Source organism: Mastigoproctus giganteus, chromosome 13, assembly GCF_048544385.1.
Source record: "Mastigoproctus giganteus isolate SK-2022 chromosome 13, ASM4854438v1, whole genome shotgun sequence".
Lineage (NCBI taxonomy): Eukaryota > Metazoa > Arthropoda > Arachnida > Uropygi > Thelyphonidae > Mastigoproctus > Mastigoproctus giganteus.
Window position 1 is genome coordinate 108,153,664 of NC_143587.1, and position 25,157 is coordinate 108,178,820.

Consider the following 25,157-nt stretch of genomic DNA (forward strand, 5'->3'; position numbering starts at 1 on the left):
GGCAAGACTTTCCCCTAACAAAACCATGCTGTGTCTGAGCTATAACTGAAGTCTTGTCTAGATGATCCTGCAGTGCTTCTTTAACTAGTGCCTCCATTGTTTTTCCTAAAACAGAAGTTAAACCAACAAGTCTTTAATTACTTGTGTTGCCCTTTGATCCTCCTTTGTGAATTGGGGTCACATTTGTACATCTCCAGTCCATTGGTACCTCCCCTGAGTCCAAAGAAACTCTCATAATTATTGCTAAGTTGCTTACTTCCTATGCTGCCTCCTTTAATATAACTGGATAGATCCCATCCACCCCGGGTGTCTTTTTTAGGTTTATCTTCAACAATTTCTCCTCCACTTTCCTCTCAGTTATTACAAAATCATCTAGCTCACTGCCAGAGTTTAATTCACCTCTGGCTTTCCCCTACCTGAATAACTCCTCATGTGTGAATGTAGATGCAAAATACTCATTTATTTTGTTAGCCACCTGAGCAGAATCATCAACAGTTGAACCATCAATATCCAATGGACCAATCTGATTCATCCCTTTCCTTCTAGAGTTTACATAAGTAAAGAACTCTTTGCTATTTTTCTTTGCATCCTTTGCCAAAGATTTGTCATAATTTGCCTTTACTTATGTAAACTCTAGAAGGAAGGGGATGAATCAGATTGGTTCACTTGATATCAATGGGTCAACTGTTGATGATCCTGCTCAGGTAGCTAACAAACTGAATGAATATTTTGCATCGACATTCACACATGAGGAGTTATTCAGCGAGGGGAATTCCTGAGGTGTATTCAACTCTGGCAGTAAGCTAGAGAATCTTGTAATAACTGAGAGTAAAGTGGAGGAGAAATTGTTGAAGATAAATACAAGAAAGGCACCTGGGGTGGATGGGATCTATCCAGTTATATTAAAGGAAGCACAAAGGAAGTAAGCAAACCCTTAGCCATAATTATGAGAGCTTCCTTGGACTCAGGGGAAGTACCCATGGACTGGAGATGTGCAAATGTAACCCCAATTCACAAAGTAGGATCAAAGGGCGACACAAATAATTATAGACCTGTTAGTTTAACTTCTGTTCCTGGAAAATTAATGGAGGCACTGGTTAAAGAAGCACTGCAGGATCATCTAGACATGACTTCAGTCATAGCTCAGACACAGCATGGTTTTGTTAAGGGGAAGTCTTGCCTGACCAATTTGATTGGATACTATGATGCAGTCACAAAAGAACTGGATGCAGGGAATAACTTTGATATTATATACTTGGATCTTAGAAAGGCTTTTGATACTGTTGCACATGGAAGACTGCTGCACAAATTGGAGCAGTGTGGCATTGGAGGCAAATTGCTGCTGTGGATAAAGGGGTGGTTGAGGGGTAGAAGACAGAGTGGTAATCAATGGACACTGCTGATTGTAGACTAATGTTATTAGCGGAGTCCCTCAGGGTTCAGTATTGGGTCCATTATTGTTTTCTGTATTTATAAATGATATCGATGATGGTATATCAAGCTTAATGTCCAAGTTTGCCGACGATACGAAGGTTGGCAGGGTTGTCAAGGACACTACTGACACTATGCTGCTGCAACAGGATCTGGAAAGGTTGAGCAGATGGGCTTCGAGGTGGCAAATGTAGTTTAACATTGACAAATGTAAAGTACTACATATGGGAAACAGCAACCCCAGAGCAACGTATCAACTCTGTGGTACTACACTGACAGTGGTAGAGAATGAAAGGGACCTGGCGGTGGTTGTGCAGGCAGATATGAAGTTTTCTGAGCAGTGCAGACGGGCTGCAAGAGTAGCTCATGGTGTAATGTCGATGATATATAGGAATTTTTCTAGCAGGGATAAGGAGGTGATTATTCCATTGTATAAGGCAATGGTCAGACCACACCTAGAGTACTGTATACAGATCTGGAGGCCTCATTTCAAGAAGGATGTAGAGCTGTAGAACGAGTACAGAGAAGGGCAACAAGATTAATGAATGGAACAAAGGGGTGCTCTTATGAAGAAAGGCTTAAGTTTTGGAAATTAGTGTCTGGAGACTAGGCACCGGCGAGGTGATCTGATTGAGGTGTATAAAGCCTTGAATGGTTTGAGCATGCTCAATGCTGATGGGATTCTTCCTCTTGCTCAGAATAATCACCTGAGAGGCCATAAATTCTAATTGAGAAAAGACAGATGTAGGATAGACGTGAGGAAATTTACATTTAGCCAGTGGGTGGTTGGTTGGTGGAATAAACTTCCATCCCTTGTGGAAGTTGATAGCCTAAATAAGTTTAAGGCTCAGCTGGACAGGTATTTCAAACGAACAGAGGGGTGAAGTGGAAGTGGTTATTTTTTATTTATTTTATTTTATTTATTTTATTTTTTTGGCTGATGCTGCATAAGCTTGCTTTCTTGCATCAAATGCCTCTACTAATGCTAACTAAGATTGAATATAACCAAATCAGCTTTTGAATTCAGTCCATGCACAAAGCACGTTAGTTAACATTGATAGTTAAAGGTTTACACCTGCAGAACATTTGATGCCCAGGAAACAGCGTTTTATGGAACAGTATTTTCTTCATGGAAAAATTTTCCTGCTGCTGATGATGAGGTGACTTCAGCTGCCAAGTTGTGGTTTGTAGGACAGTCAGAGGGCTTCTACAAAACTGGCCTGCAGAAATGTATTCAGATGTGGCAAAAATGTGTCATTTTGTCTGGTGCCTATGTTGAAAAAGATACATGTTTGTTTAACCTTCTATTACCACTGCTTCTGGGTGAATACAAATCTTTTTTTTAAACCCTCCTCATATAAGCATGTTAATTATGAAGTACCACCTCATTAATTTTTTTCTCCTCTTCTAATAAATTCCCCAATTAACTATTAGAAGCTAAAGTACTTGGTATCATGTATAGATTGGATTAAAGTTCAACAAAATGGAATATAATTTTTGACATTGCACTTAAATTTCTGTAATTGTAATTTTCAGAAAATATGTGTGAAGGAAGGTGTTTCGAAGAACAGAAATCAAGAGATAAATGAGGAAAGGTTAGTTCAGTGAGTTTAGAGTTAAACAGGTTAGTATTAGTAATAGCAAATAATGCAAGAAAGCAGGCTGTATAGTAAATTGTATAAATCAGCTGTATAAACCCATATGTCTATCCTATATAACAGTCTGTCTAGTTTCTCCTTGAATTTATTCAAACTATACTTCTACATCACCAGGTTGAAGTTTATTCCACCTCATGTTGTGCAGCCTCATGTGCATAGTCCAAGCAAGAGAAAGGATTCTATCAGCATTGAGCTTACTCAAACCACTGAAGGTCTTATAACACCTCAATCAGATCACCTTGCAGGTGTCTAGTCTCCAAACACTGCAATTTTCAGAACTTTTAAGCCTTTCTTGTTGCAATGGTAAGAGAATTTGTTCCACTCACCAATGTCATTGCCCTCCTCTGTATTCATTCCACAGCTCTACATCCAGTGGTGTGCTGGAGCCAGCTGTCACGAGCTGGTTGTTTAAATTTTCAAGAATTTTGAGAGCTGGTTGTTTAACCGACAATGGTTATAAACTGTAGAGAGGCATGCACTTCAATCCACAATGGCTAGCAGCATTTGGGTCATAAGCTTTATATGGTGACACAGGAAATCCAGCCATAGTGTTCTTATTTCAGCACCCTTTGTTCTTCCTTTCTGCCTTCCCCGCGCAGCAGCCTGTGTAGGGATTATCTCAGCTAGCAATTTTACAGGAATATTATTTCCAACAAACACCCTGCTTCAGTCCCATCTCATTTTCAAGCTTTGTTAGTCAGCTGGGGTGAAAATTACCACAGTGAACTAATTATTTCTATAATTTCTATTCTATCTACAAAATTGAAACTCTCAATATACATAAACAGAAGTGTTTTCTTTGATGTCCCAACTTTAAAATTCAGAAAAATCTATTAATTAACGTGCAAACAGCAAAAATATACATTCAGATATGCATTTTCTAATTATTCCTGAGAAAAACAATCAGGTGTTGACCTTGATTATAGAATGTGACACTGAATTTCTAGTGTATAATGTGAATTAAGTTACACGGAGCAGTGAGTGACATGGTAGATCCTGTCACTCACAAGCGTGATGGGGGGGGGAATGCACACAACTGTTTCTTGGCATAAGAAACATAACTGAAAGAATTGTTTTTGAAAAATAGGTATTGCATCTACTAACACAAATTAAATAGGTATTGCATCTACTAACACAAATTAAAGGAAATTCATCTATTGGAACACTGGAAACAGAAAAAAAAACTGGTGTAAAACTGATAACACTGCAGTGCACATTTAATAAAAGAAAAGTTTGCTTTATTGTAATTTTTTTAGGGAACAGTATCAGTACAGCACATTTTTTTTATATATTTTATAAAGAAATTTCCAGAAAATATTTCTATTGATAGCTGTGTTATAAACTTCAAAAACTGGTGTCAAAGGAACTTCACATGAACATTTTGTAAAATCAAACAATAGCAGTGGTGTAATGAGGATTTCTTGTCAGACATTTACAAAAAAAAAAGGTGCCTAATGCTAATCTACCTGTTATTTTTGGTTTTAAATAAGAGGTGCCTGAAATCAAATTTATCAAACTATTTGATAAATGATTATTTTAGTATGGGTTTTTTTTATTTGTTTCATATCTGCAAAACTAATAGATAAACAATGAATTATGGATATAAAATTTAATATTTTTAAAAACATTGTGCAACTTAAGTATTTATTCAATGTATATCGCAATATTACTTTTCTAAAAATGTGCCACAATACCAGATTTCGGTATCAGGAGGGTACAGTATACCTGCTGACCCTACCCTGGCTACGCCGCTGAACAGTAATAATCCTTCAAATGGATGGAAAGTACTTTTCAGTATATTTGAAAATGTAAAGTGGCGTGAACACAGTAAAAATAGGTGTTTTATTCTGAAAAGTCCCTTGTGATAAAATCAAACAGGAAGTTACCCTTTACATTACAGACAGTCAGGGCCGGCCCTAGGGGATGCACACGAGAGGCACTTGCCACATGTGCCATGAATCTATTTGAGCTATCAACTTCTACGACAGATGGAAGTTTGTTTCAGCTCAACTACCCGCTGGCTAAAGGCAAACTTCTGCACATCTATCCTACAACTGTCTTTCCTCAATTTGAATTTATGCCCTCTCAGGCGATTATTCTAAGCAAGGGTAAGAATCCCATCAGCATTCAGCATGCCCAAACCATTCAAGGCCTTATACACCTCAATCAGATCACCTTGCTGATGCCTAGTCTCCAGACACCGTGTTCAAGTTAATGTTGAAGTTTGCAGATGATACAAAGGTTGGCAGGGTTGTTAATGATAGTAAAGACAGTATGCTACTGCAACAGAATCTGGAAAAGTTAGGTAGATGGGCTGAGAAGTGGCAACTGAAGTTTAATTTTGACAAATACTGAGTACTGCTACCCATATGTAACCCAAGAGTCTTTTTCATTCTCCACCTCCCTGAGTGTAGTACTACACTCAGGGAGGTGGAGAATGAAAAAGACTGGGAGTAATTGTGCAGTCGGGTATGAAGCTCTCTGAGCAGTGCAGGTTATGGAGTTTTGTCAATCATATATAGGAATTTTGCTAGCAGAGACAAAGTGGTGATTATACCTTTTGTATAAGGCAATGGTCAGGCCACAACTTGAGTACTCCGTACAGGTCTGGAGGCCTCATTTTAGGAAGAATGTAGAGGTTGCTGGAATGAGTACAGACTCATTCCAGCAACCTCTGAAGGGCAACAAGATTGGTGAGAGGAGCTAAGAGGTTCTCTTACCAGGAGAGGCTTAAACTCTGTAAGTTGCTGTATCTGGAGACTAGGCACCTGCAAGATGATCTGATTGAGGTGTACAAGGCCTTGAATGGTTTGAGTAGGCTCAAGCTGATGGGATACTTCCATTTGCTGAGATTAAGAACCTGAGGGGGCATAGATTCATATTGAGGAAAGACAGTTGTAGAAATGATGTGCGGAAGTTTGCCTTTAGCCAGCGGGTAGTTGATTGCTGGGACAGACTCTCATCTGTTGTTGTGGAAATTGATAGCTTAAATAAATTTAAGGCTGAACTAGGCAAACATTTGGAGTGACTGGATGGGTGAAATGGGAAGGAGTTTTTTTTTTTTTTTTGCTGAAGCCCTATAAGCTTGCTTTCTTGCATCATATGCCTCTGCTAATGCTAATTGACTGTGTGCAGCTCCTCAAGTCACGAGTGCTGACGGTAGTCACGTGAATGGTCGATGATCTCAATGTTACGCTGGGGATCAAGGTTGTACTGCTCAACCCAGTAATGCTCAGCAACAGCGGAGCATTCATTTACCTGTGTTTGGACACATTCCAGTTCCATAGGTGACAGACAATTAGAGATTTCCAAAGTAAGAGCAGAGCTTTCCATTTGCAGTTATCCACCTCATGTTCTGGATGGACGTGAACTACAAGCCTGTGAGTTTGTTACACGGCCAAGTCCCCGACAGTGTAATGAGTTTATCTCAACTTCCTACATCCCCTATTATCCTGGCATATTGGAACGTCTTACCATATACAGTGTGTGCAACTTCCTGGTAGGAAATTATGTTCCGTTATTTCCAAGGTGAAAACACCCATCCCATCTTCATTATGAAGTGGTTCTGTGTATTGCATTACATGTGAGGAATGTTATATAGGCAATTGAAATGCCAGGAGATTGAAAGATCATGTTTCGTAACATGAGGGGTGCTCTCCGAACCTCTAACTTTGAGTACTCCTTTTGCTGAACATTATTGGGTTGAGTAGCACAACCTTGATCCCCGACATGACATTGAGATCATCGACCATTCATGTGACTACTGCCAGTGCTCATGGCTTGAGGTACTGCACATAGTAAATTGTAATAGCACTATGAACCTTAATATGGGGTACACGTGCACCCCATTATGGAGTCTATGATTCTGCAGTGCGATGGGTGCTGGCATTTGTTGTGTGTGTGTGTGTGTGTAACTTTGCATTAAGGACACCAAATGTGATCCATGATCATGCTCAGTCAACTTTTATTTTATTTTAAAAAAAACGTATATATGCAACTGACCATTCACTGTGTCACCCCGAAAACAGTATTATTATATTTTTATTATTTTATATTTTATATTAATTTATTTTTACCGGTATTTTAATGTTTTTATCCCATACCAGTTTTAATTTATATTTTATATCTTATGTATACAGTAAATCCCCTGCTATTCGCGGTCGCTGATTTAATATAAAATGAAACCTAAAAAAAATGTGAATTTAAAAGCGCCGTGAACATTTTCCACCATTAAAAAAAACATGGGCGTGGCTAAAATTATCTTTCCCGGTCAAAACAGCGCTCAGTGGGTTCCCGGGAGGAGAGGGGTGACAAAATCGCGAGCGTGGATGTTTCTCGCTAATCCTTGTTCGGTATGTGTTATGCGCTTGTCATGGAAGGTTTTGTCGTTTGCTTTTAATTTATATGCTTATAAATTAATCGATTTATATGCTTACAAATCGATAAATTTATAAGCATATAAATTAAAAGCAAACGATGTGATAAAAGTGATAAATCTACCATTTTGCAGTGAAAACAGACTTTTTTTCGAGCATGTTAACGGAAGAAAGTGACTTTATTGTGGACAAGTTCTTTCTCACCCGTACAAAAATATGGCTACAAATAACAAGGGAAATGTGAAAAGATCAAAGAAGGCAATGAGCCATTAGCGAATAAAATTGAGTTATTAGACAAAATTTCTAATGGTGAAAGTGTCTCCTCAGTCGCAAAACATTATAAAATCAATGAGTCAACGGTATGATCAATCAAAAAATCGGAAGAAAAAATCTGCCGTAGTGTCTGTGAAAACGCGCTAATTGCTTCAAAAATTTGCTCTGTAACTATTGATGTTAAATTAGAAAAAATGGAAAAAGCTTTAAATCTGTGGATAGAAGACCAAACTCATAATAAAATTCCGTTAAGTTCACTCATCATTCATGAAAAGGCAAAACTCCTCTATCAACACTTTAGCGAAACTGGTGATAGCACTGGCGGGATAAGTTTTTTAGCTAGCAAAGGCACTGGTTTGAAAGATTTGTTTGAAATTTCTAATAAATATTACATTTAATATTAAATTGTTTCTTATTTTCATTTCGATGCCATATGCTTGCATTTCACTATGTACATAGTCATATTATGAAGGTACATATAATACATACATAGACAAAATTTTAGACTAGTTTTTCTTATATATTTCATACTTTGGAACGGAACCCCTTTATTACTGTGGGAGCCCTAACTCGGTATTTGCGGAATTTCTCAGGAATGTAACCCCCACGAATACCGGGGGTTTACTGTATTTTATTTTATAATAAAGTTATTTTAAATCAGTTTGTCGGTTGTTAACAGAAAAATACATAATGATTTGACTGAGTGTCATTTTGTTACATAAAAAGTGCATGACTACACATGGCTAAACATGCTGTTGGGCATCCAGAAATTATATTGGGAACTACATTTTTGCAAAAGTGCCTAGACTGTGGTGGTGACGACTTCTTTAAAATAAACTGCTATTTTGAAATATTAAAAAAAAAAGGGAAAAAAAAAACTTTTTCATTTGATTCACCCTCTTATTATTTACTATAAAGTGATGTTAATGTTTATAATTTCTCTTTCTCTAGCATGATTTAGAAAATTATTTAAAAAATCTTCTGGAAATTCCTGTGTACAGAAATCATCATGAAACAGTAAGGCCTTCTTTTTAATACCTCTTTAGCTTTACACATTAAGCTTTTCTTACCTTTGCAGTTAATGTTAGAAATTTCTTCCCTAGACATAATGATCATGTTTCTTATGTTAGCAATGGTCATAATGCTAGAGCAGTTGTACTAAACAACATTAAATTATCCTGAATATAAAATAATATATGCAAACATAAACCATAAAACCTTAACATTTTTTTAATCTATAATGAGAAACAGTAGAATTATAGGATTGAAGCATAAACTACAAACATTTCAAACTATTATGTGTATAATGATGCTCTTTATACGAACTTCACTTCACTTCATTTCATTTCAGTTATGCATAGAAATTATGCAAATACACTAACCTGAATATTGATGCCCATAATTAGAACCATAAAACCTTAAATTATTTGAATGGTCTGAAAATGGCAGCTGAGGCATAACAGTGGAAAATGAGAGTTCTTGAATCTGGATAGCAGTAATTCCTGCTACTCATTATCAACTATTTTGAATTGCTGCTACTCATTATCAACTATTTTGAATCAGTTATTTACTTTAAATCCTTTTCACCATAAACTATTTTGAGTTTGGTATAACCCACTTAGATAGCACTAATCCTCAAAATAGTCGATAATGTAAAGAACTTCAGAGTAACTGTGTGATATGAAGTTTCTTTAAAAATGTGAACAGGCAGCAGGATAGCTCACAGGATTCTGTGAATGATATGCAGGAACTTTTTCCCATAGTGATAAAGAGATGGTTATTCCATTATACAGGGTATTCCATAATTAAGGAAACTATTTTGAATAACTGGCAATGTAAACATGTATTATATTATTTAAAAAAAGTTTAATTTTTTTTATTATTGTTTCAGAATAATTTGAACATAGGAAAAGCACCATGAACTTTATAATTTCAGTCCTTTTCTTTATTATAAGTGGCACACGAAATGTGAAAATGCTGCAGAAGTTACTTGCCAGTTAAAGAATGTTTTGGACGTATATCACCACAACAAATATCATAAAACAGACTGTGTAGAAGTTTGAAGTGGGAAAATTGTGTAATTTACCAAAAACTGGATAACCTTGAATATCAAAGACATCTGCCAATTTGGAATGTGTAAGAGAGGATATTGAAAGTCCAAAATACTCCAAGAAAATGAAGTTCAGAACTGAAAATAACTAAAATAAGCTTAAATAGAATCATAATGGAACTTAAATATAAGATTTAGCATCCCATGTTCCTACAGAGTTTGAATGAGGACAACCCAGATTTTAAAAAAATTGGAATTTGCTGAATGGTTTTTGGCCATGATTGTTACAAACAAAGATATCATTAATAATGTTGTGTGAATTGATGATGCTGCATTTAAACTCTTTTTTTAACAACCCCATTTCGTTCTTTAAAGGATTTAAGTGCTTGATGGTCCAGGCTGGAATTTGGACAGGTATTCTTGGGCCTTTTTTTTTTCTTTGAGGGAACTGTGACAAGAGAAAGCTACCTGAGACTACTAAAAGAGTCATTACACTGGTGTAATCTGAAATCAGTTTTCAGCAGGTTTTTTTTTTTTTTTTTTTTTAAATGTAGAATGCCAGAGTGCCAGCCCACTGAAAAAATTGTTGGTGAATTCCTAATTAGATGAAAAGTTTCTGCGTCACTATATTAGACAACAGGGTTCCATTGAATGGCAACTGCACTTCTTTAATACTGTGTGATTACTTTTTGTGGGGATTCTTAAAGGATAGCATACTTAGTAATAAGTGCAGGTCTTTGCTGGAGCTTCAATAGTTAGAGAATTTGCAAGAAATTTCTGAGGAATTGTGCCTTGATGTGTTCCCAAAAGACTACAGTTTGTAAAGATCAAAATGGCAGCCATATTAAACAGATCTTATTAAAAAAAAAAAAAAAAAAAAATTGTTGTTTTTTTAATTAATTAAAAAAACAGCATGAATTAAAATAGTATTGTTATTTACAGTCAAACATGTTTCCTTACTTGTGGAGTATCCTGTATAAAGCAATTGTTGTCACAACTTGAATAAGATGTGGCCTGACAACTGCACCCCAGATCCCTTTTTCACTCTACCCAGAGTCTCTTTCCATCTGAAGCAGCCATCCAGAAACTATTGGGAAGTACATTTTGTCACCTTGCAATTTTCATATTTTTGGAAAGTTGTAAAAAAAAAATTTCCAGAATGAATTAACAACTGGCAACAGGGATGATGAATGTTCACATACACCACTGAAGATAGTAGTTAGATCTCAAGAAACCACCTTACCTAACCTTTCTTATGATTTTCATTAATGTGCAGTGTTATCAATAGTTAGATTATTTAGGCCAAGCTCTTAGTTGCAAAACAGCTTTCATGGCTGAATCAAAATGGCATTTATTATTAGCCATATGGTGCAAGGAAGCCTGAGGCTTATGCTGCACCAGCCAAAAAAAAAAAATTCCTGAGTTACCCTAAGAGAGAAAGGAATCACCAAGAAAGAGAAGAATGATGATGTCCAGCTCAGGACCCTAGGTGTGCCAAGCCCATACTCATCAGGTGTGAGAATACTCTTGGGGGGGGGAAGTCAAACCCCACATTTCAAGAGTTACACAAGAAAAAAAAATTAATTCTGAATTTGAAAGTTCTCACTGATAGTTTCTTGATCTTGTTTCCTTTGGTTATCATTTATTTAAATCTGTTTAGCACTTAACATTAATCATGTATTGCAAGGAAGCCCAGGCTTTTGTTACACCAGCCAAACAAAAAAAAAAAAAAATTAAAGAACATACACTATCACAAGACGATTAAAATTAGATACTTTAACATGGAATTTATTGCTAAAATTACAGCAAGTTTTATGTTTGCAAGGAACTTCTGTTATTTGTACGTAAGCAATAAAAACTAATAAATAATATAAAGAATAAAATAGAAATAATTTATTATATAATTTAAATTAAAGAAATAGTATCTACACTTGCCATGGTAGCAGTAAACAGTATTTTGCTATAATGGTGTTACTGTTGTTTATAATTAAACAGGAAAACTACATGATGATGACTTTCAGATGAATACAAGCACATCATATGAAAATAAAGGATAGATAAAAGGAACCCTAGGCATGACTTCACTGGGGAGCATCAGCACCTGAACCCCCAATCAATTCTTGCATAGTCTTCTAATTATAGATCAGAAATTCAGGCTGCAGTAGTGTCATTATAGTAGAATTCTGTGTTGGTTGATTTTGCACAGTGAGTGTAGACATGCTTCCTTCTAATTTATTGTCATTGATAATGTCTGTTTTGTTCTTTATTTAATATTTAATTTGGAGGTGACTTATTCCAATAATTAACAACTTGTTGGGTAAATGAAACTGTCTTATCCAGCCTAAACCTCATTCCCCTATAATCAGAATTTTTGTCCCCTAGTTGTGGAATCATTTGTAACCATGAAAATTTCATTTTACTTCCCCCCCCTCCCCCTCAGAGCATTGTAGACCTCAAACAAACCTCTATGGTTATTATGCTTAGATACCCTAACACGGCCCATGTATTTATTTGTTTCATGATAACTCCCACCAGTCTCTGAAAGCCTCAGCACCCCAGCCTCCAGGCCACTGCTCATTCTAATAGAAGCAGTGCAAGGATCACTTTCACCTTTGCCTGCAGCTACTTTTAACCTATTAGTATGTGAATCCCCACAAGTTAGCAGTTTTCTGACCTACGTAATCTTGCCCCAATAGCATCAGCAAACACTCTTGCACCCCTACTGTTTAAGTGTACCCCATCCCTGTAGAAGAATTCTCTCCTGTTAACAAGCACACACACCATGCTGAGAAAAATTCTTCTACCTTATGAGCCTTGCACAATCTTGTCAGGACCAAATTGATTGACAAAACTCTCATCATATACTCCCTCCTGTCGTGTCGGGGCAGAATTGCAGACGCTTTCAAATTTAACCCTAAGTCATGACTTTTTTTCAGCATCGACCTATACTTGTTAAGTAAATCCACAGATCTCCTCCTCTTAATGTCATTAGTGCCAACGTGTAAAACAGTATCCCTCTTTGTGCCCTTAAAAGATGATATCTGTTCTACAACATCATCAACTTTTGCCCGTGGCAGACATACCCTGGTCCTATTCCACCTATCCTTTTTACACAGTATATTACCCGTTTCCCCTGATGGGTAACATATTTTTAATTTCAATAAAGGGGTTTATTGGAATCAGGAAGTTTTTGGATTTACCAGCTGGGTTGAAGTATATAAGAGTATGTATATGCTTAATCTCAGCTGATTGAGTCCAAGAACTAAGCCATTAGTACATTCATTCCATTAAGTAGGTATCACACACACACACACACACACACACACACACACACACAGAGAGAGAGCCAAGATGGGCGAAAAGGGAATTAGTGAGCTTGATAAAATAGAAGGCAGCATGGGATAACGTCAAATCACAGGCAACTCAGAATTCTATAATGATAAGTTGATTTGTTACCAATTCACAGCGAAGGTTTAGGTAGATGAAATCTGAGTATAAAAAGCCTTGTCCAAGCAGAGCAAGGAGTTTTATTCACATGTAAACACAAAGAGAACAAGTTAGTTAATGTACAAAGTGCATTACATTTAAGGCATTAGATTTTTATTTCTTGAATTGAAATTTTTATGTTTCTGTGATTAGCATTAGTAGAGGCATTTGATGCAAGCTTATGCAGCATCAGCAAATAAATAAATAAAAAATAATAATAAATAAAAAATAACCACTTCCAGTTCACCCTTCTGTTCGTTCGAAATACCTGCCAGCTGAGCCTTAAACTTATTTAGGCTATCAACTTCCACCACAAGGGATGGAAGTCTATTCCACCAACCAACCACCCGCTGGCTAAAGGCAAATTTCCTCACGTCTATCCTACATCTGTCTTTTCTCAATTTGAATTTATGCCCTCTCAGGTGATTATTCTGAGCAAGAGGAAGAATCCCATCAGTATTGAGCATGCTCAAACCATTCAAAGCTTTATACACCTCTATCAGATCACCTCGCTGGTGCCTGCCTAGTCCCCAGACACTGTAATTTGCAAAACTTAAGCCTTCCTTCGTAAGAGCACCCCTTTGTTCCATTCACTAATCTTGTTGCCCTTCTCTGTACTCGTTCCAGCATCTCTACATCCCTCTTGAAATGAGGTCTCCAGACCTGTATACAGTACATTAATAGAAATGAAAAGTAAACTGCTAATCTATGAGGTAATTCTTTTCACTTCACTGCACACATCTCACTATGTAACATTCAACCTACATTTTGTAATACTTTGTAATCAGCAGTACATGAAATACAACATTTATTTCAGGATCCATGATTTAATAAATTAAACAACCGTGGTATACTGTCATGTCAAAAGCATTGACGGTAAGCTGCATTACGAAAGTAATGCACTTTATGTATTTCAGCCTTCATGTTTAATTAATAGTTGAAATAAAACAGTTAATGTTTCTGTGTGAGTAATATAACAAGCAAATACGGGTGACCCCCTGTCAACCGTGGCTTCACTCTGCACGGATTCACGCTTGTGTGGTAGAAGTCCATGGATCGTGCCGTGGCCCAAGGTTTGGTATATCTGACTCAGCCGTGCTACCTTATTACATAGTTTATAGTTTCTTTAGTGCGATTAAATTCATAGTGTCATTGATTTCATTCTAAGCGACTTTGTTATCAGAGACAGCTGTTTTGTGGCATTTTGGAGTTTCATGATCAATCAAAATTTAGCTTCTCTACATTGTACTTACTTTTTTATTGCAATATATTTTTTGTTATGTAACTTTCAACTCAGCACTTCTTAGAAACAGTGTGACATAATACTTGAATGATCCCATAATTGGCTCGAGTATTTGCTAGGCCGACCGGGCTAGCCGAGTGGGTAAAATACCTGCCCGGCAACCCAAAGGTCGCGGGTTCGATTCCCGCCTCGGGCTTGGATCAAAGTACTGCAAAAACCTTGGGAGGTGCAATATGGCCACAGAAGCCGATGCGCCAACAACTACCAAATCAAAAAAAAAAAAAAAAAAAAAAAAGTATTTGCTAGTGTCAGTGTGAGTTTCTAAGTTGAGTGAAAAGTGACTTCATTTTGTGTGTTTTGTCATTGAGTGAATTTATATTTTAATTCAATAGTAACCTAACATAATGGCTTCAAAGCATGCTTCCACATCTGAAAGTGATTCTGGGAAGAAAAAATCCAAAAAAAATATTGTCATTGCATGAGTAAATGATTATTTTGGGAAAATAGAGCAAGGAAGAACATATGCATCTTTAGCTAAAGAATATGAGTGCAATGAATCATCGATATGAACAATTTGATTTAGCTAAAGAATATGAATGCAATGAATGATCGACACGAACAATTAAAAAGTGCAAGGACAAAAGTAAAGCAAGCACTAGGTTGGCAACAAACTCTGCAAGTGCAAAATCCACTTTTGTTAGTTGACGTGATATGCTTATTGAAAAAGATGGAACAGTTATTGAATGTTTGGATCAAAGACCAAAGGAATAGAAATGTGCCTCTCATTTATAATATGATCGGGTGCAAGGCCCAGCTTTTTTATCATCACATAGTCTCACGCTGTTAGTGCAAATGGTGAATCAAGTTTCAGTGCATCCAAGGGATGGTTCGATAGATTTAAGAAAAGAGCAAATCTGCACAATATTAAAGTTGCTGGTGAGATTGCTTCTGCCAACGTGGAGGCAGTGGAAAATTTTTACCAGAATTGATAAATGTAATAGAAGAGGGAGGATACATGGCAGATCAGATTTTTAACTGTGTTGAAACTGGACTCTATATTGGAAAAAAAACACCTGACATGACATATTTATCCAAAGAAGGAATTGCACATGGATTCAAAGTATCAAAGGACAGAATTACTCTCCCATTTTGTAGTAATGCTTCTGGTGATTATAAATGCAAGCCTTTATGAGTGTATCGTTCAGAAAACCCAAGAGCTTTGAAAGGCAAAAATAAATCCTCTTCACGTGTACTGGCGATCAAACAGAAAAGAATGGATGATTGATTCACTGTTTAGCAACTGGTTAGAGCATTGTTTCGTACCTGAAGTTGAAGGATATCTGAAAAATAAGAATTTATCATTCAAGGTGCTCCTTATCTTAGACAATGCTCAGTCACCCAGTGTCACTTCTTGATTGCAATCCAAATGTAAAACTTATATTTCTTCCTCTGAACACAACATCAACTTTACAGTTGAGGTTGTGTTGCAAGAAGAAATTTTAGAACATATTCATTCCCATCAGGAGGAATTAAAATATGAGGAGTTAGAAGAACTTCTGGACTCAAATAAAGATGTTTGAAGAAAATGAAGAGCAGAAGAAACCTGAACTAACAAACAAGGGTATATCAGAGATTCTAAAAGCAGCAGAGTTCCTGAAGGAGAAGATTATGCAGGAAGATCCCAACTTTTATAGGAGTACAAAAATTAAGAGGGGCATTGATTATATCATGGTTTCTTATGTTGACACAAGAAAGATCATGACAAAACGACAGAAAAAAATTACACATTTTATAAGTAAGTTAACTTCAAAAGCACATTCACCTTCTGCAAGAAGTTTCATCAGTTGAACATATCTTCATATGCAGTGGTAAGTCATGGTCAATTAAAAGTTTTTTATTTCATTATTTTATTACTTTTTAAGCATGCAGTTTTATTTTAAATTTAGTTAGGAATTCATTTCAATTCCATAATGGAAGCATATACCCAATTAAGTTTGTTTCATAATTTAGTTTTGATTTTTTTTTTTTTTGGATTTAGTTTTCTTTCATTGTGTTTGCTTTTAACATGGGGGGGCCCTTTACATTTACGTTAGGGGCACGATCTCGCTATCACTCAATTGGAACAAAAGATAAGAAATTATGGAGGAAAGTCAGTCTCGCCATTCATTTTTGAAATCCTCATTCCAGCAAAAATTAGCATAGAAAAATATTACTTCCATTATGTTTTTAGTTAGAATACATTTTAAATTATAAAGTGAAATTGTTAATTTCTTTTAAAAATAAATTATACCATTTGTAACACATTATGGTTTTAATTTCCTACATAAAAAGTTTCAGAACCTAACCCCCATTTTTTTCATAACAACTGCACCCCACCGAACACAGAATTGCTGTGCGTGGACATTGGTCGGAATATAATCCCCACACTCGGCACGTTCACCTGTACTAATATTTCATGATTTATGTATTTAATAAACTAATAGCAGAAAAATAAGTAAGCAATGACTTGTGTGCCAGCTAAGAATATTTCACTTTTGTGCATCCATCATATTCACATTTATTGAGTCAGTGCATGGCAACAAACATAATATAGATACTGCTTCAGCTACAATATTTAGTATGTGGATAGCCTCTTGATATGTATGAAAAACAATAATAATAATTTCTTGATTTCTATTGGTTATTGGTCCAATTTTAATTAAATTTGGGAAGGCTCAACAAATTATTCTGAAAGAGTGAATTATAAAATTTCATAAATTCATCCACTGGGAGTTTGAGTTATTGCATGTGGGTGGGTGGATAGATAGATTGATGGATTGGATGGACAAATAAATAATAATTGTTGGATTTCTGTTAATTTTATTTTAATGAAATTTGGGATGGCTCAACGAATCTTTCTAAAAGGAGCCAAATATAAATTTTTTTTTTTTTTTTTTTTTTTTTTTTGAAAATTCAATTACTGGAAGTAAAGTTATTCCATGTGGATGGATGGACAGACAGACAGACATTAGAAGATAATAGGTTCTTTACACATAGCTGCTAGTGCAGCTAAAAAAAAAAGTAAACCAAATGAGATCTTTGATTAACAGAATCATAGATAATCCATCATGCATCACTGATGAGCTAAATAGAAACTTTGTATCAATAAAGAGGTGCTTGTTCTTTAATTTAGCTTAAAATCCCTTTCAGCGTAGAAGATATTGTTCTGATATAACAAGTACAATAAGATATTGATATAACACAGAAGTTAACAAAAAAAAAAAAAGTTAAACTAAACTAATTAGCTTGAAAGTGGGTAAGGACCCAGTTACAGAAAGTATTTATCCAGTCAAATTAATAGAAACGGCTAAGGAATGTTTCAAATCTTAAGGGTTAATTATGAAGTTGTCATTATATTCATGGTAATTCCTTTGGATTGGAGATGCTAATATCTTTTCCAGTACCAAAGAGGAGTGGGGGACTAAGGATCAGATGTTCCCTATAGGCTGAGCAGTTTAACCTCAGTGGCAGAGAGGGTCATGGAGTTCATGCCTAATGATGCTTTACAAGATCACCTTGAGAGGTATATTCTGAATTATCATAAATGGGTCATGATATAGATTTCTAAAGGAAATATCTTGTTTCACCAACCTGATTTAAACTACTATGATATTGCAAGAGAGTTGGATGTGGGCAACACTGATTTCTTAATTCAGTATAGAATTCAGTCTTCAAGTAAACTAAGAGGGATAAGTTCAAAGCACTCTGGATACCCCCCCCTTCCCCCTCTCCTGCCAGTGTAAATTTTAGCAACTACTCTCCAGTGAGATTTCAATTTATTCAATCTCCTTTTAAATTGCTCTGAAGATAGGATTCTATAACAAATCCGGAAATGTCACAATTGCATGTTGATGTTTAGTGATTTTATATACCAGGTGTTAAGGACTTTAACCTCACTGGGCAAATAAACTTAACATTCACAATTAACAGTGGTATTTTCTCCTTTAATTTAATTTTAGTAATGCTTGTTCAAATGCATATGCTTCTATCACAGCTTATAAAATTCAAATACTTATTTCTTTCAACAGTGTCCCACAAGTTTCAATCTAATTATTATAGAATAAAGGAACTACTAGGCAGATAACTATAATTATTAGGTGTTTTAATTAAAGCAAATTATTCTCCTGTGAAATAAAGAAAAATAATATATGGTTCTTTCATTTATGACTAATACTTACTAAAAAAAACTTATTATTTCAGATGACTTTTTTGGAAATCAGCCCTTTGTCCTTTATCCATGGTTTAGGATGCAAAGGAAAAGAAGCTATTATTCATAAGCGATCAGGAGGTCATAAAGCTGCAACAGGATGCACACGCTTTAAAATGATTCTCATTGATTTGTTTGGAAGATGGAGAAAGAGGTAAATCTTTTTAAAGAGGTGCTTGTTCAATTTATACAAACATATTGTTCCATCTCATCCAAATTCCTTTACATGGCCACCTGTACAGCTCATGTTGCATTAAAGCACCACGTGTTGGCTTTGTGTGCTGGTTCAAACATGCTTATAGTGAAAGAGTGCTGAATTAAAAAGTGTGTGTGTGTGTGGTCTCCGTATAAGTGTTTTTTTTTTTTTTTTTTTTTGTATTTACATAAATCTACTCGCCTATCTTACAACTGGCGCAAAAAAAAAAAAAAATAGCGTTTTTTAATATTACCTTAAAACCAAGCACAAATTTTATTTTCTTCAGTCATATATTCACTTTCCTACCAATAAAATTTTCCACACTCTGTGCTATTAGTGTAATACAAAGGCAGGATTGTCTATTTCTGTTCTAATTACTTTCCTAATTTTGCCTCCTGTTAGCTAAACTGCTATATAACTGTGCCTATAACCACAAAACAACGTGTATATAAAATATGTATAGAGAGAACAGTTGAACTATTCATACTCCCATGAAATGCTGAAGTTATCCAATACATAATTAGTTTTTCTTCTAATAGTTTGATTTAATTTTATTTCCTGAAGAGCCTGATGGAGATAGTAAGACACAAGATTAAATACTAAATTAAAATATACAGATTTAAAATTTAAGTGCAATATTGACTTTGTACATGATATACAAAGCAAAAATAGTTAACTCCTTAGCATTACATGACTTCAACAATCCTCCCCACCACATATTTGATGCTTGGACACTCTCCACTCAGATGCCAGAGCAGCAACAAGATTATACACTAGTTGATCCATATACTTCCTAGGGTATTACCAATAGGTTCAGGTTGGTGGACTTATGGGGTTTTGGCATGCTGAATGTAAAAATTCTTTTGCACTTGAAATGGAAGAAATATTGTGCAATATGCCTACCATAACCTCAAGACTCATAGTACCAAGAAATAATAGCCTAATTTGCACACATATTATGCTGTTTTTTTTTTTTTAATAGCAGTTCCTCCATCCAGTGTTGTTTTTTTTTTTTTAAATATTTAAACAATAATTAGCATTAGTAGAGGCATATGATTTAAGAAAGCATCATATGCCTCTACTAATTTTTTGGCTGATGCTACATAAGCTTGCTTATGTATCATCAGCCAAAAAAAAAAAAAAACCATCCATTAACTCCCAATGTTTGTCTAGTTGCTTGAATTTATTTAAGCGGCAACTTCTACAACAGATAGAAGTTTGTTCCAGCAGTCAACCACCCGCGTGGCGACTCCGTGGGCAGGAGCAGCAGCACACACTTCTTGATCAGACTGGGGTTCGAGCCCATGACCACCAAATACAGAGGACGTGGAAAGGTCAGGGAATGACCACCGCATATCCCCTGGGAAATATGGACTTAGTTGCTAATGCTCCTAAACAAACCAAAAATCAACCACCCACTGGCTAAAGGCAAATTTCTGCACATCTATTCTACAGTTGTCTTTCCTCAATTTGAATTTATGTCCCCTCAGGCGACTAATCTGGGCAAGAGGAAGAATCCCATCAACATTGAGCTTACTTAAACCATTCAAGACCTTATACGCCTCAATCAGATCACCTTGCAGGTGCCTAGTCTCCAGACATGGCAATTTGCAGAATTTAAATCTTTCTTTGTAAGAGCAACCCTTTGTTCCATTCACCAATCTCATTGCTCTTCTCTATCTTGTTTGAGCAGCTCTACATCCTAAAATGAGGCCTCCAGACCTGTTTACTGTACTCAATGTGTGGCCTGACCATTGCCTTATGCAAGGGGATAATCACCTCCTTATCCCTGCTAGAAAAATTCTTGTTTATCAGTGATTAGAAAACTTCATATCTGACTGCTCAATTACTCCCAGGTCTTTTTCATTCTCTACCACGCTGAGTGTAGTATTTCACAGTTGATGCGTTACTCTGGGATAACTGCTACCTGTATGCAGTACTACTTTTTCAATGTTAAACTTCAGTTGCCACCTCTCAGCCCATCTTCTCAACTTTCCTGGATCCTATGCAGTAGTGTACTGTCAGTGTCATTAACAGCCCTGCCAACCTTCATATCATCTGCAAACTTGGACATTTAGCATGATATACTTTCATCAATATCATTGATAAATACCGAAAATAACAATGGGGCCCAGCATAGACCCCTGGGGAACACCACTAATAACATTAATCCCTGAAGAGCAGTCTCCATTGAAGACAGATTACTATTCTGTCTTCTCCCACTCAACAATCCCTTTATCCATAGCAGCAACTTTCCTTTAATGCCATGCTGCTCCAACTTGTACAGTAGTTTTCCATGTGCAACAGTATCCAAAACTTTTCTGAAATCCAAGTATATGATATCAAAATTATTTTTTCTATCCAGTTCCTTTGTGACCTCATTGTAGTATCCAATCAAATTGGTCAGACAAGACTTCCCCTTAAAAAACCCATGCTGTGTCTGAACTATAACTGCAGTCTTGTCTAGATGATCCTGTAGTGCTTTAACCAGTGCTTCCATTAATTTCCCCAGAACAGAAGTTAAACTGACAGGTCTATAATTACTTGTCACCCTTTGATCCCCTTTGTGAATTTGGGTCACATTTTCATATCTCTAGTCCATGGGGACCTCCCCTGAGTCCAAGGAAGCTCTCATAATTATGGCTAAGGGCTTATTTTCTTGCTGCCTCCTTTAATATAACTGGATAAATGCTATCTACCTGAGGTGCCTTCCTTTTGTTTAACTTTCAACAATTTTTCCTCCACTTTCCTCTGTTAGTACAAAATCATTTAGCTCTCTGGCATTCCTCTCCTGAATAACTCCTCATATGTGAAATGTGAATGTAGACATAAAATACTCATTCAGTTGTCAGCTACCCGTGCAGAGCCCTCAACAGTCAAACCATCTATATCAAGTGGACCAATCTGATTCATCCCGTTCCTTCTAGAATTCACAAGTAAAGAACTCTTTACTGTTTTTCTTTGTATCTATTGCCAAAGATTTCTCCCAATCTGCCTTTGCCTGCTTAACCTCCTTTTTGACTTGATTACACACCATCTTATATCTACCATAGGCTTCTGTGTCACCTGATGATTTATATGTATCCATTGTATTTTTCTTCTCTGCCACGAGTCTCATTAGTTCATCTGTTATCCATTTAGGCCTGAACTTTGAACAGTGTTTCTTAGTCGGGACAAAAAGCCTAGTAGCTTCCAAAGTTACTTCCCCGAATGCTTCCCATTTAGAATTTGCTGTTGGTAACATCATCAGTTGGTCCCACTGTATAGACTTTAAAACTGTCTCAGACCATCGTGGTCACCTTTACAAAAGCAAAAACCCTTCCCTTTACCCCTGACAGTAGTTACATGTTTGAATAAATCCCACATCAGTACACTGTGAGATGCCTCCGTAGCCAGGTGGGCAGGAGCAACAGTGCATGGCACATGCTTCTTGATTAGACCGGGTTTGTGCCCGTGACCACCAAATACAGAGGATGCGGAAAAGTCAGGGAATGACATCGCATATCCCCGGAGCAATATGGCCTTAGTTGCTAGCGCTCCTAAAAAACCCAAATAACAACAGCAAGTACACTGTGATCACTGCCACCTAGTGGTTCCTTTATCTGCAGATTCTTAATGCATGAAGACTCACTGCTGATACTTAGATCAAGAGTATTACTCCCTCTTGTTGCCCTTCAAACACGCTGCTGTAGAAAATAATTCATCCAAAAATCCAAAAAAGCCTTGCTAGTTTGCGAATGACAACCCAGAAGTCCCAGTCAATATCTGGGAAATTAAAATTGACCATTATAAGCCAATCTGATTTACTTGCCCACTCTATTTCTCTGCACAGTTGTTCATTATACTCATCAGGGTCACCAGTCCTATAATACACTCCTACTCTCAATTTCACTTTTCCAGTGAAATCACACCAAATTGACTGAACATTGTAATGTCCACCCATGTTAACTGGATGCACTTACTTAGATTTTTGGTGCACTACGGCCATAGATGACAATGTGCCTAATAAATCCTCAAACAAACAACAACATTACAGTCAATCCTCGTATAACACGATAGTTGTGTTCCGAGAAACCCTTGTGCAATATAAACAACAGGCCCTATGGGAAAAATAGGGTTAGGTGCCGACCACCCAAGATTGAACACACATTTGTAACCAAAACATTACCAAACACAATAAATTATCGTAAAAAAATACTTATGTATTTTATTACAACTATTATATAATAAAATAATGCTTTTGCTTCTATAGTAGCAAACTTATTTTTTTGTTTGATTTTCTATCCAAACAGATGACAGCCATTCCATCTCTTTCAATTCTTTGTGTCTTAATCTAATGGATTGTTTTTATTTTCTAATAGAAAGTTGTTTTTATTTTCTCTGCATTCTTTGTCATTCTCGGCGTTGCCTCATTTAGGTCTGTAGCATGTGCAATATCACATGGCCTTTCATTTCGCTCAAAGTGTTTCACAAATTTCATATTTTTTCTCTATCGACAGAGGCGGACTGGGGAAACTCCGGTGGGCCGGAGGCTGCTGTGATTTTGGCCGTAAACCATAGTATGAGGCCATTATAAATTTTCCCGGGTGAGAATTTTTGACCCACTCCGCCTCTGTTTATTGATATTGCTTTTATTTCTATCTCTGAATCTGCAGTGTCTTCCTTTTCAAGGACACTTCCTTTTCACACCTTTTTAAGTATTTTACTTATTTTTAGGGAATAAAGCACAATTACAAAGCGAGGAGGCACACTTGATACACATAAACAAGCTGCGCACGTGTAGGAGATACACTGTAATACGTATAAGAGATACACTATTAACACCTCACATTTTACTAAAGCACATTTCGAGGGGTTACTACCATAAAACAATAAAAACAATTTTCAGTTGCGTTTCTGCTAGTGGAATCTGTTATAAACTGGTAGTAAACTCGATCTAATTGCATTTGTGATTATACCAATAGCTGGAATTGTGTTGGTTTTTACGTTATTATGTTGAAATGTGTTTCCCCTTCACTGATATAAAAAACATAAATACATTTTCAGAATCTTCTCTTCATTCCTATCGTGTTGCGTTCGGTTGGGGCGATTCCGCATTTGACTGCCATTTCTTGTAAACACAAAGGACAAAGGCGAATCGTGCATAAGCGAATTCGGTTTGTGTTATATAAGATATCGTTCCTCTATTTATAAATCGTGTATGATCGAATTCGTGTAGTGTAAACACGTGTTATACGAGGACTGACTGTACCTAGATTTGTGTTTCTTAACTAACAGAATAACCCACCCTCCCCTCCTATCCTTCCTGTCCACATTGTACTTCCCAAATTCCAATTCTGCATTCATTATATCTGTGTGATACGACATCTCTGATATCCCAACAATATCTGCCTTTTGATGTTTTGACCAGCATCTTGAATTCTTCAAATTTATTTACTAAACTCCTAGGCATTGGTGTACACGCAAGTAATACGTGCCCCTGTCTTATTCCTAGCTATCCTAACACAGCCCACATATTTATTTGTTCTATGATGACTCCCAGCAGTTTCTGAAATCCCCAGCAACTTCTTTTCCTGGCTGCTGCTCATTCCAACAGAAGCAAGTGCAAGTATCACTGTCACTTCTGTTCAGGGTAAAATAATGGAGTCACTAGTTAAAGATGCATTGCAGGATCATCTAGACAAGACTGCAGCAATAATTCAGACACAGCATGGGTTTGTTAAGGGAATGTCTTGTCTGACAAATTTGATAGGATATTATGATGTGGTTACAAAGGAATTGGATGCAAAAAATAATAATTTTGATATCATATATTTGGATTTCAGGAAAGCTTTTGACATGTGCATGGAAGACTATTGTACAGATTGGAGCAGAATGGTATTAAAGGTAAGTTGCTACAATGGATAAAAGGATGGTTGAGTGGGAGAAGACAGAGGGTGGTAATTAATGGGTGCTGCTCTTCGTGGACTAATGTTATTAGTGGAGTCCCACAGGGTTCGGTGTTGGGTCCTCTGTTGTTTTGTATATTTATCAATGATAATGATATTGATGAAGGTATATCAGGCTTAGTGTTGAAGTTTGCAAATGATACAAAGGTTGGCAGGGTTGTTAATGACAGTAATGGCAGTGTGCTACTGCAACAGGATCTAGATAATTTGGGCAGATGGGCTAAGAAGTGGCAACTGAAGTTTAACCTTG

The 25,157-nt window shown here is 36.4% G+C and overlaps 1 protein-coding gene across 6 annotated transcripts in view; it reads left to right on the forward strand.

Annotated features, from left to right (window-relative positions):
- Window positions 1–25,157, forward strand: part of LOC150076347 (phospholipase D1-like) — a 496,427-nt gene that overhangs the window by 114,406 nt on the left and 356,864 nt on the right. For all 6 annotated transcript variants that reach the window (XM_090387709.1, XM_090387710.1, XM_090387707.1 and 3 more), the window contains exons 6-7: window positions 8,690–8,755; window positions 18,757–18,917. In XM_090387709.1, the coding sequence (XP_090243835.1) occupies window positions 8,690–8,755; window positions 18,757–18,917 (227 nt within the window). The remainder of the gene's footprint in view (window positions 1–8,689; window positions 8,756–18,756; window positions 18,918–25,157) is intronic.